Source organism: Opisthocomus hoazin, chromosome 2, assembly GCF_030867145.1.
Source record: "Opisthocomus hoazin isolate bOpiHoa1 chromosome 2, bOpiHoa1.hap1, whole genome shotgun sequence".
Classification (NCBI taxonomy): domain Eukaryota; kingdom Metazoa; phylum Chordata; class Aves; order Opisthocomiformes; family Opisthocomidae; genus Opisthocomus; species Opisthocomus hoazin.
In genome coordinates, this window is record NC_134415.1 from 129,355,661 (window position 1) to 129,372,150 (window position 16,490).

Below are 16,490 nucleotides of genomic sequence, written 5' to 3' on the forward strand. Positions count from 1 at the left end.
TAAAGAAATGAGGCTTTTCTCCACTGGATGGTGCTGCTGGCCCAGAGTTGCATTGCTGTGTCTAGCAGCATTTTATGAGCAGCCCAGAATATTGGCGATAACTTCTGAGCTGAATTTTTGAGCTGGAATATAGTGTGTTGTTTCCTTTGCTGCTCTTAAGACATCGGTGAACATGCATTTCTGATAAATTGTTGACTAAACAGTCCTTTTTATTGTTTGTTTGGAGAGGGGAGAAGACTTTGTAGTTGCTATATGTGGTGTGGACTTTTTCCTGCCTTTCTTAAATACTTCTCCAAAGATGTAAGCAAGTTTCTTTATTTTCCTGCATCTAGCTTACTGTATTAGAAAGTAAGAGTATGTTAACCTGGCAGAAATGTGAGGATTAATCTGATAGCAGTAGTTAAGAGGTTTGAAATATTTGGATTGAAAGTGCTGGAAAAGGGAAGGTCTCTTCAGATTTCAAGCTTGAGAAATCTCTGTACTGGGTGCCCTTGCGTTTTGTTACCAGGGTCCTCCTGGGAGTCAAACATCTCAGGGCTCCTCTACAGAGAGATGTACAGGAAATTAATAGAAATTAACTTTTAAAGTGGATTAGTTGAACTACATCAAACAACTCGATTTGGAAGTTATTTTAGATTCACACATTCAGTTGACAGGGATTACCTCTACTGTGTAGGCAAATCCTTAGGTACATACGGTGGCTTTACAACTGTAAGAATTGCGTTGGATTTAATTTCCTGGGATTTGCAAAGCCACCACCTGAGGAACTATTTATGGAGAGCAAACAGAATATGGGTGTACTTGAAGTGTTAGGTTTTAAAAAAGCTATTGAATAGTTAATTTTTGGTGACTGAGTGAGGGAAAGTTGATGTTCATCGAGAGATTTTCAATAAAGGGACAAGTCAAGAAATGTGATTGAAAAGGAGGGCTGCAGCTTGGCTGGGCAGTGTAGCCGCTATTAAATTGCTGCTTTTTATTGTTCTTTATTTTGTTTGTGTCACTGTCAGCTAAGGGTGAAAGCAACAGCCAAGCCTTTCCCTGTTTTTATAGGACTTGGCTTTTGCTGCCAGCTTCGTAGCTTTTTAGTTTATTCCCCCCACAAACCTGGGTCCTTACAGATTGTTTGCATCTTGGATAAGGGAAGATGGCAAAGCACGTTAATTGTCCCCAGTTCCTAGGTCAGTGTTTCAAACACCACAATAAATGAGCAAAGTGAACCTTGTCGCTAACGGCGCCCGAGATTTTGTTCTCAGAGGGGCAGCAGGGAAGCCTGATTTCCTTGGGCACATTTAAAATCACAGCCCACAGTGGCACTGTTACCGCCTTTTGTCAGCAGCACAGGCAGGGCTTGTAGTAGATGCTTCTCCGAAGGCTGCCTGTTGGAAATAAGTTGTTGTTTTCCTGTAGAGAAGTGAGCTAAGCAAGTGCTGTGTCAGTTTCTCTCACAGCACTCGGTCATTTAACCTACTGTAAAATCTTTTTTATGGACTGTTTGGGGTTTTATGGAATTCTTTATCAGACTATTACTTTGATGGGACTGCCACGCAGCGCCTATTTTGAGCTTCAAAATTTCGAAAGTGTGTTAAAATAAAAAGCCAGTGTCATGCATTCTGACAGTACTAGTTCTTCTTTAAGAACAAAACAAAACTGGGCAAAAAATGACTCAAACATCCCTGTAATATTCTGTCCCTCTGTCCCAAATCTGAAGTGTTGCATTTTAGGGAAAGATGACTTCCTCACTATGTTGAAAGCACCTCGGCGGACTTGGCTTCTTGTATGGCCTTGGGTTAACCGGTCGGTTTTGATCCACCATTTCCCATCGTGTTCAATGAAGTTTGTAATCTTCCTGTCTCCCATTCTTTGTTTGTCTTGTTTATTTAGGTTGTCTTCCTGCGTACGTTTAGGTGCACACTTAGAAGTGACTGGTTAACTGCGCTAGCTTTTCTTCCTTGATTTCAGTGAAGCTATTCCTGATGATAGAGGCAAATGCACGCATGTGGGCCTGTGGGACTGTAGTTTCTTTAGTGGTCTGCGTAGGACAAAGGAGCCCTGATTCTCGTTTGGGTCTCTTAACACCTGCAATAATTTCCGGTCACTTTTCAGTTTCCGAATAAAAGGTTTTGTGGCAATTCCAAACACTGAAATCCCACTGGTTTGTGTTCTGTAATTCAGTTTCTCTGGTCACTTGTGTTTGAATTTTGATTGGGCTTTTGTTATGAAGGCAAATATTAAAACTTCTATGTTCTGTTGAAAGGAAGACTGGCCAGTGGATGTTGTCCAGAAGTGGGAAAGCTAGCACTGAAATCTCATCCCCTATAGATTTTATGTTGAAGCCAGATGTAAGACAGAGTTGCAATATATATGGAATTTAGCCCTGTATACCTAAGTGGTAATCCTTAAAGCCTTCTGTGAATCGCAGCCCATCCTTAGGGATGACGACTTCCATAGCTATTTTACTTTGGCATTCTTCACATTAATAATGAGATTTTTCACTGTACTTTTTTTGCAATGCAAGGTTTAGTAAAATTAAACCCCCAAAATGTGTGTAGTCTAAGTTCTGTTTTTTTTCAGTGAAGTGCTTTTCTTGAATTCATTAAACCCTAAGAACACTGTGGAAATGCCAACAGAGCCTGTTTGATTTTTTCCTTCCTGCTCTAGCCCGTAGAAGGCAGAAGTGGTCTGTGGATCCACGGAATAGCGCTTGGAGTAACGACGACTCTAAATTTGGCCAGAAGATGCTGGAAAAGATGGGCTGGTCCAAAGGAAAGGTATGATCTAAAGGAGAGGTGTCTAGCTGAAGGGTGGAAGGCTGCTGGGGGAATCTTGATGTCAGTGTTTAAAACAGCCATGTTCTTTCTATCTGATTGATTCTCTGAAGTGCGCAGAGAGTTTGAGCAAAGTTGGATTTTGACAGTTTGTTACTAAGGTACTCGCTTGCTTGTGCCTGTCCTGCTTTCTAGTTTTTCTCCCTTCACTTTGACAAGGTAATGTCCCCAAGTAAGAGCAGGAGTTGGCACACTGAATCAGGTGATGGTTAAAGGCTTTAAGGTGCCTTTATGCCCTGAGTTCTCTCTCTGGCTTTTGGTACTGTTTAAAGCAACTCCAGGACCTGCTTTAGTCTTTTACCTGTTTTGAAAAGTTACTTCTGATCTGTTCCTTGAATGACCAAAATGCAGCGTTATGTGGGCTGTATTCCTTCCCAGCTCCAGTCTGTACCTGTGGGGTGAGGTGACTGGTTTCAGGCTCGAAGAATAATCTCTAGGTCAGTGCAGAGAGCTGCAGACTTCTCAGCTGCCCCTTAAAAGCAGTTTAACTTCCACAAAGGTGCCTCAGCAAAGCTGAGATTTGGGCCTGCATGTCAGCATGTTTAGTGACATGAATACATGCAAACCCCCCAAGATATTTAAGCCATCTCCTAGATGTCCTCTCCCAGCCTTTTTTTAAAAGGAATAAAGTTAGTGTCATTCTCAATTTTATGAATGCATTAAAACTTAGAAAAATAAACCTGCTCTTGGATTTCTAGGTGTAGTCTGCCGTTGCCTCAGTTGGCTTACGTTAGCACATACGAATCTGGTTTCTAATTGCCTGTCATTTCATAAACAAGCAGTGGTACCCTATTCAAAGGCTACTGAAGTCGAGGAACTGGCATTGGTTTCACTAGGCTTTAGACCAGGCTGTTAAAGGTTTGTAGCTGGAGTACTGCTTTTTTATGTAAATTGTATGCAGAGGTGTTTTATCTGTCTAAGATTAAAATAGATATGTAAACCAGAGTAATGCTGTTAAGTATTCTGATTGTATGAGGCAGATAGCTTATCTGACTATAGATAACACTTTTGCTGTTATGAACACTGTTTGTGTCAGTGTGAAAGGAAGGCCTCATGTTTTTTTCTGTCTGTCATCCCTCCCTCATCAACTTCACAACAAGAAGTTTCTGACTTGAGCTACTGGACCTTCCTTTACAACAGTTGTAGCTGTACAGGAAGGATTTATGCCTCCATTCCACTACAAACTCAGACAAATGGAACCTTAGCTTGATCAAATTAGTGGGAAAAAGCCCATCTGTGCAGTGAAATTAAGCTGCTTACACTAGTCCTGTTATTAGTTGTGTTGGAATTGGGTCGTGGCAGGATGTGTAGCCAAGTGTCCTGCTTGCTTCCGTACTTTTTGGTTAGCAGAAGTTTCAAGGTAAATTTTCCACCCTACTGACCAAATAAACTCTACTGGATTTGTAATAGCAACGGCCTTTTTCAAGTGTGCCTCATTGCTTCAAATATTAGATACGAGCAGGATCTGTCCACAGGGCTTCTCTCCACTACTGCACCACATACGTGTTTATTATAGCCATACACTTAGCTGGTGATTTGTTACTGGCCACAGATCAGGAAAAAAGTGGGTAGATACCAGGAATAAAATTTTAAATCGAATACTGTATCGTTTTGTTTTTTTTTCCTGATCATACGATTTTGAAATATAATAGTGGGAGTAAAGATTACTTCCCAGATTCAAATGATTATAATTTTTAGGATACACAAACCTGACATTTATTTGCTCCAGTATCTTCATCAGCTTATTAGTGTGAATGAGATGGAAGAAGTTCTTAATGTCCTGCTAGCTCCAATGTGACCCTTCCCCTCCTGCTTCCCACCATATAACTTCATTCTGTGTTGTGTGTTCTGTGTGGCATCTGTCTCAGAGCAGTTATGCAGCTGCCTTCCTAATGATGGAGGTGTTTTTGGTGATAGGCATGTTCTTTTTATGTAGTGTCTTGTTTCAAAACTGTAAATGCTTTGGACTTGCCTGGAGATGTCAGGTGGCTTCCTGATTAATCACCCAACTACTTAAAGTTGTTGCTATTTTAGTGTTTATAATACTTTGCTGGAGGCCTAAGTCATAAATTAAAAAAACTTAATATCTCGTGTGCTAGTGCCTGTGAATGGATTGAGTTACAGGCAAGCAAATAAATAGTAAGTTGTGGTTTCTTGCTGTGTTTCATTGCAAACCGTCTTACAGTGCAAAAGCTCTAGTTGCTTAGTCACTCCTTAGTCAATCCTTACGTTTTTTACCCTTGAATCCTCATTAGGGTCTTGGGGCTCAGGAACAAGGCAATACAGAACACATCAAGGTACAGGTGAAGAACAACATGCTGGGGTTAGGAGCAACCATCAATTACGAGGTAAGCGCTAGAGCCAGGTAAGGAAATGGGTCCCATTTCAGCTCGGGCACAATCTTTGTCATGAGACATTAGTGAGATCTGCTGTCACATCTGGTCGCAGCATGTACCTCTGCAAACGTCTCTGCAGAAGCTCTTGACCTGGAGTTTAGTTCTGCTTTGTTGGGTGTTTAGGAGTAAGCACCTGCTTGGAAAGATTACAGTGAGTTCTGGGAGTGGGCTGTACGGAGATTTTTCTGCTTCCAGGCAAATCACTGAAATACTTGCTTTCTCCCTGTGTCTTCTGCCCAGCTTAGCTTTATGCCTTCTGTCCTGCTTCCTGATACAGTCACCTCTGTGACTAGAGTTCGGGTCCAGAGGCAGAGCAGAACATGGTCTAAAGGTGCTTGTCTCATAATCAACATCTTAAGTAACTTTGTTGCTGGAAAAAATCACACGAGTATTTCCTGCCTACTTTTGAAAACATCTTGCGCAGACAGGGGACATACATAGTCAACAGCAGCTCAGTATTGTTTAAGGACTGAGGAACGCAACCCTTATCACTTCTGCACTTTGGAGTGACTGTAGCGAGCTGTTGTCAGCGTTGGCACCCGTGGAGCTTCTGAGGGTCCCTCCCACCAACAAAGACTGAGTATATATGATTAAGTTACTTCATAGAGTGCAGAGTTTTAATATCTGTTTCAGCAAAACTTCTGTTAGTTCTGAAGATTTGTATTCATGTGGGTGATATTTACAGGACAACTGGATTGCTCATCAGGATGACTTCAACCAGCTTCTGGCTGAGCTGAATGATTGCCATGGACAGGGTGAAACAGGTAGGTTCATGCTTTGCTCAGTCAGATGCTGGAAGCTTAGCAGAGTTTCCATTCTTTGTCTTAAAAGGCTAGCTGAGGCCCACTCCTTTGGGCTGCTAATAGTGTCCTTGCTGAGGTTGACAACTCCCTTTTCTTCCCCTTCTCCCCCAAAATGAGTGGGAGCTGAAGGACACATTGCCATCCATGCCCATGCACAAGTTTGTGTGCCTGGATATGTAGACCTCAGTGGATCAGTTTTGCTCACAGTCAGGCCTCTGTTAAAGGCTTTTTGTTGAGGAAAGCAAACGTAAAATTTTCAACTTGTTTACTTTATCCAGGACCACAGCATGGGGTGTACTACAGCAGCGCTTGTTTCTTTATAAAGCAAGCAGAGCCAGTATGAAGGCTCACAACACAATCACTCACCGTTGCAATGCGTTAGGGACTGTCACACCTGACTTCCATGCTCTGGTGGTTTCTTAAATACCTACTTTTCCTGTCCTCAGAGGGCTGCTTCTTAGCTTTTGACTCAGAGTTATGCATCTCTCTTGAGAGTGGTAAAATGTGAATTTTGTAGCCCTGATGTAGAGCACACAAGTGGGGAAACTACACAGCTTTCCCAAAAGGGCTATTTATAAAGTCTCTTAATTTTAAAAAGCTTTGTACAGTTTGACCTTAGTTTCTAAAAATGTTATGCAAACTGCTGGATGTGAGCTTACAGAAAGAACTGTACACATCAAATGTTTTGTTGTCTCTCCTTTGGTTAGACTCAAGTTTAAACTCTGATCATATATCTGAACAACTCTTGTGGAGTGTTAAACGAAGGGCATCTCTTTGGACGCAGCAGTCTGTCCACGTGCTGCTAAGTGGCAGGATTGCCGGCTTAGTGAATTTAGCAACCGTTTGTTCGTTCATTCGTTCGTTAACATGTGAGCGTAGAAGGTTTTCTAGGCGAGGAAAGGTAGACGAGGAAAATCGGTTAGCAAGAAGGATCAAATTTGGTTTCTAATCTTAAACAACTAGGATTAAAATTCTGAAACTGGTGCAGTTTTTTTTAATTCCTGTGTAAGTTATCCTTGTGCACTGGAACCCTCTAGTCATGATCTGAGGCCACACAGTGCTAGATGCTGTAGTTAAAGTCCTCAAGAGGTAGAATAGCATATCGTAGGGAAATTCCAAAAGTTCCTCTCTACCTTTATAACTAAATTCTATCCGAGTTCCAACTTGAACCATGGGAATATCAGTTAGGTGTAACTGGTGGGAAACCTACGAGCTGATGAGCAGAGAGCTGAAATGACTTGCCCAAGGACACAGTGAGTCAGCACAGAGGCAGGTTCGTTGAGCAAGGCTGTCGTGTTCCTAAATCTGTGCAATAGTCCCTGGGTCATCTGTGCTGATGCAAAGTCACCCCTGAAAACCGTATTTCTCCCTGTTTTACTCAGCTGTTTTTCCTGGATCTTTTTAGGAACTGGGACAAGAGTTTTCAGTCACTGAGGACAAATTCAGGTGCACATTGAAAATTCTCGGTCAGAATCGCGTGTGGTGATGTGCAGACTGCAGGCTTTGCTCTGAAACTTGTTTTTTCGGCAGTTAAGCTGACAAAACTCATCGAGATAACTCTGCCTGCAGCTGGGCGACAGGATCAAATGCTACGTTATTGGCCATCATCCAGTTTCAAATTGCATTAAAAGTCAGCTGAAAAACTTCATTGTTCTTAAACAACTGGTGTAGTTGCCAGAGTTGGATTGCAATTAGAGATCGGGAAGGAAGGGCCCCGTGGTGGTTAGTATGCCAACGTTCAGATACCATTTATGTAAATAGTTCTGGATTTCTTTTCTTTTTTTCCTAGCTGAGCACCTAGTGAAGAGTTTTGATTACTGGCTCTTTTGCTGTGATACTAAGTGGTGGCGACTGTCCCTTTCCTTTTTGCTGGCCATGCCTGTAATGTGCTTTGGAATATTCATCGACATCAGATTTGCTACAGAAGTGACACGTGGCTTTATGACTGTATTGCTTTAAAAAGCACGTTAATAGTCCTACAGTGCTTGCTCGGTTTGTCAGAGGATTTACCAGTCGCTGGAAGGCACTGGGATGTACTGACCTGTCCGTTGCAAGTGCCAGCACGTTTCAGCAGTGAAATTCCTGGCTGAAGGCACAAGGCGGTGCTGGTGCCCCTCTCGCTGTAGGAATAAAGCGGAGGAGGGAGCCCTGTGGAAATCCTGTGCTGTAAAGTTCCCTTTGGTACAAGTGGCTCGGGGAACAGACTCAAAATGCTGCTTCTCTGGTCAGGATATTTTAGTTGTGATGCTTACTTTCCCCATAGACCCTTTTTATTCTGGATTTTCAAGTTGACTGCAAACTCTGTCTAAAACCGGGTTTGCTAGTCCCTCCTGTTCTCATGAGGGCTTAGTGTGTAGATCTCGGGCTCCTTCCTGGTCATCAGCTCTCCCACTGCAGACTGCAGATTTCATTTTTAGGTCAATGACTCTATCGTCAGGTGTCACTACCTGTCAAACAGTGAAGTGCTGTAATTCCAGTGTCGGAAGAACTTGGTCTGCAGAGCTTTCAAGGGTGGGATTGTATGAAAAAGGTGACTCAACTTGGCCCTCAGCGATTGGGTTGATTTCCCTACCCATCCCAGTTGCCAATGAGAGGAAAAAAACATCTCACCAGTGTAGATTTTTCTAGAGTTAGAGAGCAGAGAATCCTGTGGTGCATGTTTCTTTTCAGGGTGGGACTAATAAAGTAGTTATTAACCAGACAGCAGGTTACCTCCTTCTCAGAGTTACTTGTAAACTAACAGGTTCTGTGGATGCAAAGATGACTTCTGTACCAGTAAAATAACCTGCCACAGCACAGGAACGTGACATCTCGACTGTAAAATAGTTAGGCTAATCCTTCCTGTGTTTTTGACCTGCACAAGCTAACATTCTCCCAAACAACTCCTGAGTGAATTTGGGACTTAGCCAACCCCACAGACCATTCCCAGTGGGCAGTTTAGATGCAGCCCCTCTTCTGGAAGCTAGGAAAATTAAATAATACGGATGTGGCAATTTGTTCTAGCTGGCCTCGGGGACAGAAAGCTCTGCCGCTGTTTAATTTCCTTACACAGATGTATCAGACTGTGTCCAGATAGAGGCACTTCGTGTAGTGTTAGAAGTGGAAAGTCTGTCTGTGTGATTTTTTTGTTTGTTTGTTTGTTTTTCCATCTTTCTATCCAGTCAGGCTCAGTATTTTATTTTTTACTGTTTCTTACGTCTTTCTCAAACTCTGGCACTGTAGATATTTTCTAACAAACAGCACAATAAACCCTGACTAATTATTCTCTTCTTACATAGAAATGGTGTTAAATTAGACTTTGCCTTTGACTTGGAGTACCTGTACCTGCCTTTTCAAATTACATTAGATTGGAAACGGGAAGGGAAGGGGATGTGGCAAAAAGAAAAAAAAATCAAGCAGTAACATGTCTCTGACAAAACTCACTGTGCTTTCTTCGGTAGTATGTTGTGATATGTTGTTGAGACTTGATTTTGAGAAAGTTAAATACACTGATGTTTGAATTTGGTGGTTAGAGTGCCTCTAATAGGGTTGGAACGTGTTTAGTGTTTGTTTTTTTTTTTAGAGTCCTCAGTGAGTAATCAGAAGAAGGCATTCAGTCTCGAAGAAAAATCCAAGTCTTCCAAGAAACGTGTCCATTATATGAAGTTTGCAAAAGGTAAGAGGAATTTTGTTGTTTCGTAAGCTCATAGCCAAGATGAGGAAAAAAAAAACGTGTCAGGGTGATCTGTTGCTTTGTGGGGTCTAAATCTGGCAAGTAAAATCTGGGTTTAGAAATACCCCCCAAAGCAACTTACTTAAAGCTATATACTATGCTCTTCCTCTTTATTTTGGACAATTTTGGATGACTTTAGGCTGAGATTGTTGAACCAAATGATTTCTGTCTGAAGGAACCAGCAGCTGAATAAAGTAGCAGTGAATATTCCGAGTGATCTGTGCGTGGGCAGGGGATGGGAGGAGGAGGCAAAGGTGGTAACAGAGTTGCTTGGACATCTGCACCATACTATCCTCTGCAATCTCCCATAACCCCTGCTAAGAGGTCATGTGGATAAGATCAGTGATCAGATTAAATCTGAGTGCAGCAAGAGGAAAGCCCTGTTACATCTACCAGATGCTTTATTGGATAAATCAGGACAGCAGTTGGTAGCCACAAAGGCTATATCCAGAACTCGGGGAGTTCAGTAATTTCTTTCTTTCTTAGAGTAATGACATGATTTCAGCCATCCCTTGACCATTGTTTGATTTCTTGCCCTATTTCTGAGTAGGTTGCATTCCACTTTCACACACACATGTGCACATAGTGTGTGTGTGTATATATGTATATATGTGTGTGTGTGTTTCAGTGTATGGATAGGATCGGTTTCCACAAATGGCCAATTTATTGTACTTAAAGCTCTGTGTAATGTTTTCTGATAAAAAAAGCGCCTGTGCTAAACCAGAAGTGATTGATGTGTGAATAGAGGCTAAATTCTGATATTGGGGTTTGGGTTTTTTGATTAAATAATTCAGCCTAGAAGTCAAACGTGTTAACATGACCCTGTCACTAATGTTTTCTGATAAAAAAAGCGCCTGTGCTAAACCAGAAGTGATTGATGTGTGAATAGAGGCTAAATTCTGATATTGGGGTTTGGGTTTTTTGATTAAATAATTCAGCCTAGAAGTCAAACGTGTTAACATGACCCTGTCACATTATGACATCAAACAATTAAATTGGTTCAGGGCTTGCAAGTACAGAGGCCATGGCTTGTTTGAGAGGGTAGCAAAGAGAATTTATTTTGATTTGGATTTAAACTTTTACTAAATATAGAGAAAAAGAAGTGTCTTTTGAGCATGTGAAATACGGAGCAAGGCTTTCATATTAACAATATCCTTTATTTGTTTGGCTGCAGTGTTTCTGTAAGGCAGGCTCCTGTCTAAGACAGGGAAATTGTCCTTTTTCAGAGAAAGAGGAAAAGTTATTTGAGAAAGGCTAAAGTTGTTATGGGCCTTGTTGTTCAAGTCCAATCCTGCTTCCTTTTAGACTAAACAAGACGAGCTCACACAAAAGCGGGAGAAGGGAGCAGCAGCGATAGAAAATGCAGCTTCCGCTTCTGGTGCTGTTTTGTAGCCTCGCTGCTGGAAGAACATAGGCGCCGCACATAGCCTCAACAGCCACGCTTGGATCTGGGAAATACACACCAATAGGAGATTAAGACAATGATTTCAATTGCTTTTCTAGTAGCTGTTCCACTGTGATGCTGTGAAAGATTTGGACTGTCAGCTGAGTTGGTTTTCTATTAGAGAATGCAAAAGGTGGGGGGCAGGTGGGAGACATGGAAAGAAAGCGTAAGAATGAGAGGAGGAGCAGCAGGAATGTAAGTCTCATGTTCCAAGCCTTGGTCAGGTTAAAGCTCAAAACAGCCACCAGTCTCACCCATCTTGCTTGGGAAAGGACATCTAGATGCTGCGCAGTGAGACACCAGAAAGCTGGACAACACTTTCTCCTCTAGGTTGGTGTGTCCGCTTACGCTCTGTGGGCTATTAAGGATCCTGAGAAGAAGAAGGAGGTGCATTAGTCAGATTTATTGGGTTTTTTTGTCCATTACAAGTGTTTAGCATCATTTTGAGGTCAGTGATTTCACAATCAGATAATCAAGTGCAGTAAGACCTCATCAGTGCATTAAGGTGTATTGGGGTGCATCAAGAGGAGTGTGGCCAGCAGGTTGAGGGAGGTTCTCCTCCCTCTCTACTCTGCCCTGGTGAGGCCCCATCTGCAGTACTGTGTCCAGTTCTGGGCTCCCCAGTTCAAGAAAGATGAGGAGCTACTGGAGAGAGTCCAGCGGAGGGCAACGAGGATGATGAGGGGACTGGAGCATCTCTCCTATGAGGAAAGGCTGAGGGAGCTGGGCTTGTTTAGCCTGGACAAGAGAAGGCTGAGGGGGGGACCTTAGAAATGCCTCTAAATATCTGCAGGGTGGGGGTCAGGAGGACGGGGCCAGACTCTTTTCAGTGGTGCCCAGCGACAGGACAAGGGGCAACAGGCACAAACTGAAGCCTGGGAAGTTCTGTCTGAACATGAGGAAGAACTTCTTCACTCTGAGGGTGACAGAGCAGTGGAGCAGGTTGCCCAGGGAGGTTGTGGCGTCTCCTTCTCTGGAGATATTCAAGACCCGCCTGGATGCGGTCCTGTGCAGCCTGCTGTAGGTGACCCTGCTTTGGCAGGGGGCTGGACTAGATGACCCACAGAGGTCCCTTCCAAACCCTACCATGCTGTGATTCTGTGATCAGACTCCTAATAAGTTGGCCTATCTGGGCTAATTTTGTTTCTTTAACTTTTGTTCACTTTTTGTAAAGATTTTTCTGACACAAGCTGTGGAGAACTCAATAGAAAGTCTTCTGCACTGGAATCGGCTAAACTGTTGCTGGTATCTCAGTATATCGCCACACCCTTTTTTGTCTCCCTCGCTGCTCCATGTCTGATATTCAGCGAGCCGCACAACAGTCAGGTGGGAGTAATGGTCCTGCTGGAACTCGGAGAAATCTTAGCTTCACTCTTCAACTTGTTTTAAGTTGGAATAATTTGATGTGTTGCAGAGATGGAGGTTTTGCTTTTCAGAAGCAATTTCATGAATCAAAGAAAAGCCCCCACTGAGTGAAGATGGATTTTTTTTTTTTTCCCCAGCTGTATGGAGGAGCTATAACTCCCTAACTGTCAGAGATGGGGAATTCTCATGAGAATTCAAAGATGCGCAGTTTCTCCTTGAACTTCTCTTGTATGTAGGAGGTTACAACTCTTCTTTCCCTTTAGCGCAGTGCAGGCTGTTTCCCTAATCTTGCTATGACAATTGCAGCATCAGGTGGGGGAAAATAAGCTGTTATTGTATGTTTCCCTGTGGGCATCCACCAGCAGTCTGTGGTTGTCTCCTCACCAGCTTTTCCCTTTACACACACACGTTTCCTACTGTATGAGAGCGCCATGATCAGCCTTCATTTAGTTTCTTTAATGTTCTCCTGGTTTTTTTTTTCACCTCCAAAACCAATTTCTCTACCTCCGTGGGTCACCATTTGTGTTACTGAAAATGTACCTGTCATCACCAGATGTGAAGGTTGTGGGTTTTTGTTCCTCCCCTTATCCTTTTCAGGTAAGGATCTCTCTTCGCGCAGTGAAGATGATCTGTCCTGCATATTTGGGAAGCGACAGAAGAGTATGAAGGCCCAGGTAAAGAAGTGGCTTCACCTTTCTCTGATTTCCTTGCATATTTTCCCTTATAACAAAACCATATTTAAATGTCTCTCTGCTAATGAGATTACCACGTGATCACCAAAAGCAAGGGGTCTTCTGCCAGTGGAATCACTGTTCTTTCTCTGCGAAGGCTGCAGGTGGAGGGCTGTGCTCTGAGCCATTAAAAGTGAATTTAATATGTATTTTTATGAGTTATTATGATGTAACTTCTTTGGAATTAGTTACGAATCTTCATTATTTTAATTTTACACTTGTTAGGCAATATACATTGCAAAGTAGATAAATTTTGCTTGATCTGGAAGTTCCATAAATATAAAAAAAAAATTTTGACGTTCAGCAGCAACTGGCCAGTCTCAGCAAACTGCCCTTATTTTCACAAGAATTGGGAAAGGCTGAGCGCCTGCAAAGGCTTGCTCATCTTTGAACAGAAGATTCAAAGAAGACTTGAACACTGATAAATATTCAATAAGAAGACTTTCTCCCGACTTTATGTAATGAGATCAAGGTTTGTACTAGGATTTAATGTATTTTATTTATGTATTCATTGGTATTTTGCACTTGCAGAGAATAGGCCTGCTATATTAGTATACAAAATAACAGATATGCTGCGACATGACTAATGTGTCCAGAAAAATTCTTTGGAAAAGGTAACATCTGGAAAGCACAAATTGTTATGCTGTAAGAGTTGCCCTATTGGTTCAGAGGTCTCTGAAGTCTCGTGTCTTCAGAGGGAAAGATTGGCCATGAAATTGAGTGGAAATATCTGAAATACCCTCTATGTGTTTGACACTTTGCTTGTTGAGGGGTACTCGTTAAAATTGTTCTGTAACTTCACTGTAGGGCACTGTGAACTATGGGAGAAGAAGAATATGGAGAAGAATGTGCTAAGAGATCCTAGTGATAGTAATACAGGGTTTGTAGCCGTGTAAATGCTAGGCAGAATGACCAGCGAGCTTATGAAGAACAAATAGCAATCCACTGGGGATTCTTCGCTGGAAAAAACTCAGGGGATGTCTTGAATTGAACAGTTTGAAGGATTTGGTCTTGCAGTTATCCCATATAGTATTAGAATTCAGTGAATCTGCTGCAGGTTTTGAAGTTGTTGGTAGGACAGAGAAAAATGTCAAATCTGTTTTCGAAGTACTGTTCTCTAAACTATAAAAATACAATTAATTTAATTGGGAGGTTAGAAGACATTTAAACAAAGTAAGAACTGTCCTGTCTTGTCTGCCACTGTGAGAAACAGTATGGACCTTTGTTACATGTCACATGGTTTGCCTTGAAATGTAAGAGCTTGGGAGGAGGCCATCAGCTACAACAAAACCCCTCTCAACTTACTGCTGTCTTGAAATAAGTGTTTGGGGACTTGAAGTCCATGAGAGCTGTTAGAGGTCTCAAATGCTGTAGGTAAGCTTGCACCATTGGAGCCCACTTGAACACTTCTGATCGTGGAAATATGCCATGGATCTACTTCTTGGCTCCCTTGCTGTCAGACCAGTATGAAGGAAGACAAACTGGGATTTAATGTAAAACAGCAGTGCTACGGTTAAGGGAGTAGATTTTACCCATCCGTGAGTCATCCCAAATAGTTGGTCTTGCTTTCTCTGTGTGTTCTGCATCTTCTAAAGATAAAGATAAGTTTGGAAATTTATGTTGCTTCTTCTGGGACAGTGTCCTGCAGAGCGTTTGTTCTTCCGTGGATAGACACTACAGATCAGGTGTATCTGTGGCTGCTTGTGAAGTGTATGTAAGTTTGTGCATGCTTTTCATAGAATCATAGAATGGTTTGGGTTAGAAGGGACCTTATAGACCACCTTGTTCCAACCCCCCTGCCATGGGCAGGGACCCCTTCCACCAGACCAGAGTGCTCAAAGCCCCGTCCAACCTGGCCTTGAGCACTGCCAGGGAGGGGGCAGCCACAGCTTCTCTGGGCAACCTGGGCCAGGGCCTCACCACCCTCACGGGGAAGAATTTCTTTGTTATATCTAAACTAAATCAACCCTCTTTCAGTTTAAAGCCATTACTCCTTGTCATATCCCTGCACGCCCTTGTAAGAAGTCCCTCTCCACCTTTCTTGTAGGCCCCTTCAGGTACTGGCAGCTGCTCTGAGGTCCCCCCGAATCCTTCTCTTCTCCAGGCTGAACAGCCCCAACTCTCTCAGCCTGCCCTCGCAGGAGAGGTTCTCCAGGCCTCGGATCATTTTTGTGGCCTCCTCTGGCCCTGCTCCATCAGGTCCATATCTTTTGCTAGTTCCTTGACCGATGCAGTGGTTGTCTGATGGCTAATGTGCAGATTTCCTTTTTCCTCTCACTGAACACTAAGCTAATGGTTCAAGGTTCTGGTAAAAAGTCGCAGACTGTTCCCTGTTAAGAAGCCATATTTCCACATGCAAATACAGGCAGGAGTAATGTAATTTGAAGCTGTGTTGTCGTCTTCTGGCTACCGTCTGCTGCTAAGCAGCCACAGGGAGAGAAAGCCAGAGGCAGCACAATTGCTTTTTTTTTTTCCACCTCTCCTTTTCTTCATGGATCAGAGATCTGTGGAGTTCACACAGAACAAAAATGCATTGCTCAGGCCCTCCATCTCTGAGCAATTTCATTTCATTGCACCCATGAACTCTCATGATCCCTTTCCATCATGTTCCAGAGCCTGGTCCTTAAGGTGGCACAAATGGAACTGCCCTCTGAGGGTTTGCAGTGCTGTTCTGTGTGTGTGTTTGCATTTGATTTTGAAATCCTTATGTGCTGGGCATTTCCATGATGTGACAGAGAGCGCACTGCAGGAGCAGGAAAGTGCTGTCATTCTCCTGGAAGTGAGTTGTTCATATCTGTTCCTGTGTAGAGATAATGTAGGAAGAGTCCTGGTGTCCATCAGAGCCCTGGGGCATGCCTTCAGGCTGTGGTAGGCTGCAGACCCTTTTAATTGCAGCTCCTGCAACCATTAGTAGCAGTTGTATGCTGCTGTCTGTGTTCAGAGTAGGTGAGGGCATCTTCCATACTTACAGCTACTATCAGTTACTCTGATTGCAGGTTCCCAGCTGTAGTTGAAACTGAGATGATACATGGGAGTACCTGTTATGTATTAATTCTGTAGCTTGAAGTCCTGTCTTTAAGGCTCTTTCTGAGGTACAAGATTCCTCCATTTTTTTCGGAGGTGCAGTTTGAGAAACATTCAGTACAGATTTGATTTGGACTGAATGACCTATCCTCAGTTCGCAACAGAGTTGTCATTCCACTCTTAATCTTTT

The 16,490-nt window shown here is 42.8% G+C and overlaps 1 protein-coding gene across 1 annotated transcript in view; it reads left to right on the plus strand.

Annotated features, from left to right (window-relative positions):
- The window catches only part of PINX1 (PIN2 (TERF1) interacting telomerase inhibitor 1), a 63,302-nt gene that overhangs the window by 2,552 nt on the left and 44,260 nt on the right, over nt 1-16,490 (plus strand). Inside the window, exons 2-6 of the mRNA XM_075415035.1 lie at nt 2,659-2,768; nt 5,081-5,173; nt 5,907-5,985; nt 9,587-9,679; nt 13,143-13,219. Coding sequence (XP_075271150.1) covers nt 2,659-2,768; nt 5,081-5,173; nt 5,907-5,985; nt 9,587-9,679; nt 13,143-13,219 — 452 coding nt within the window. The remainder of the gene's footprint in view (nt 1-2,658; nt 2,769-5,080; nt 5,174-5,906; nt 5,986-9,586; nt 9,680-13,142; nt 13,220-16,490) is intronic.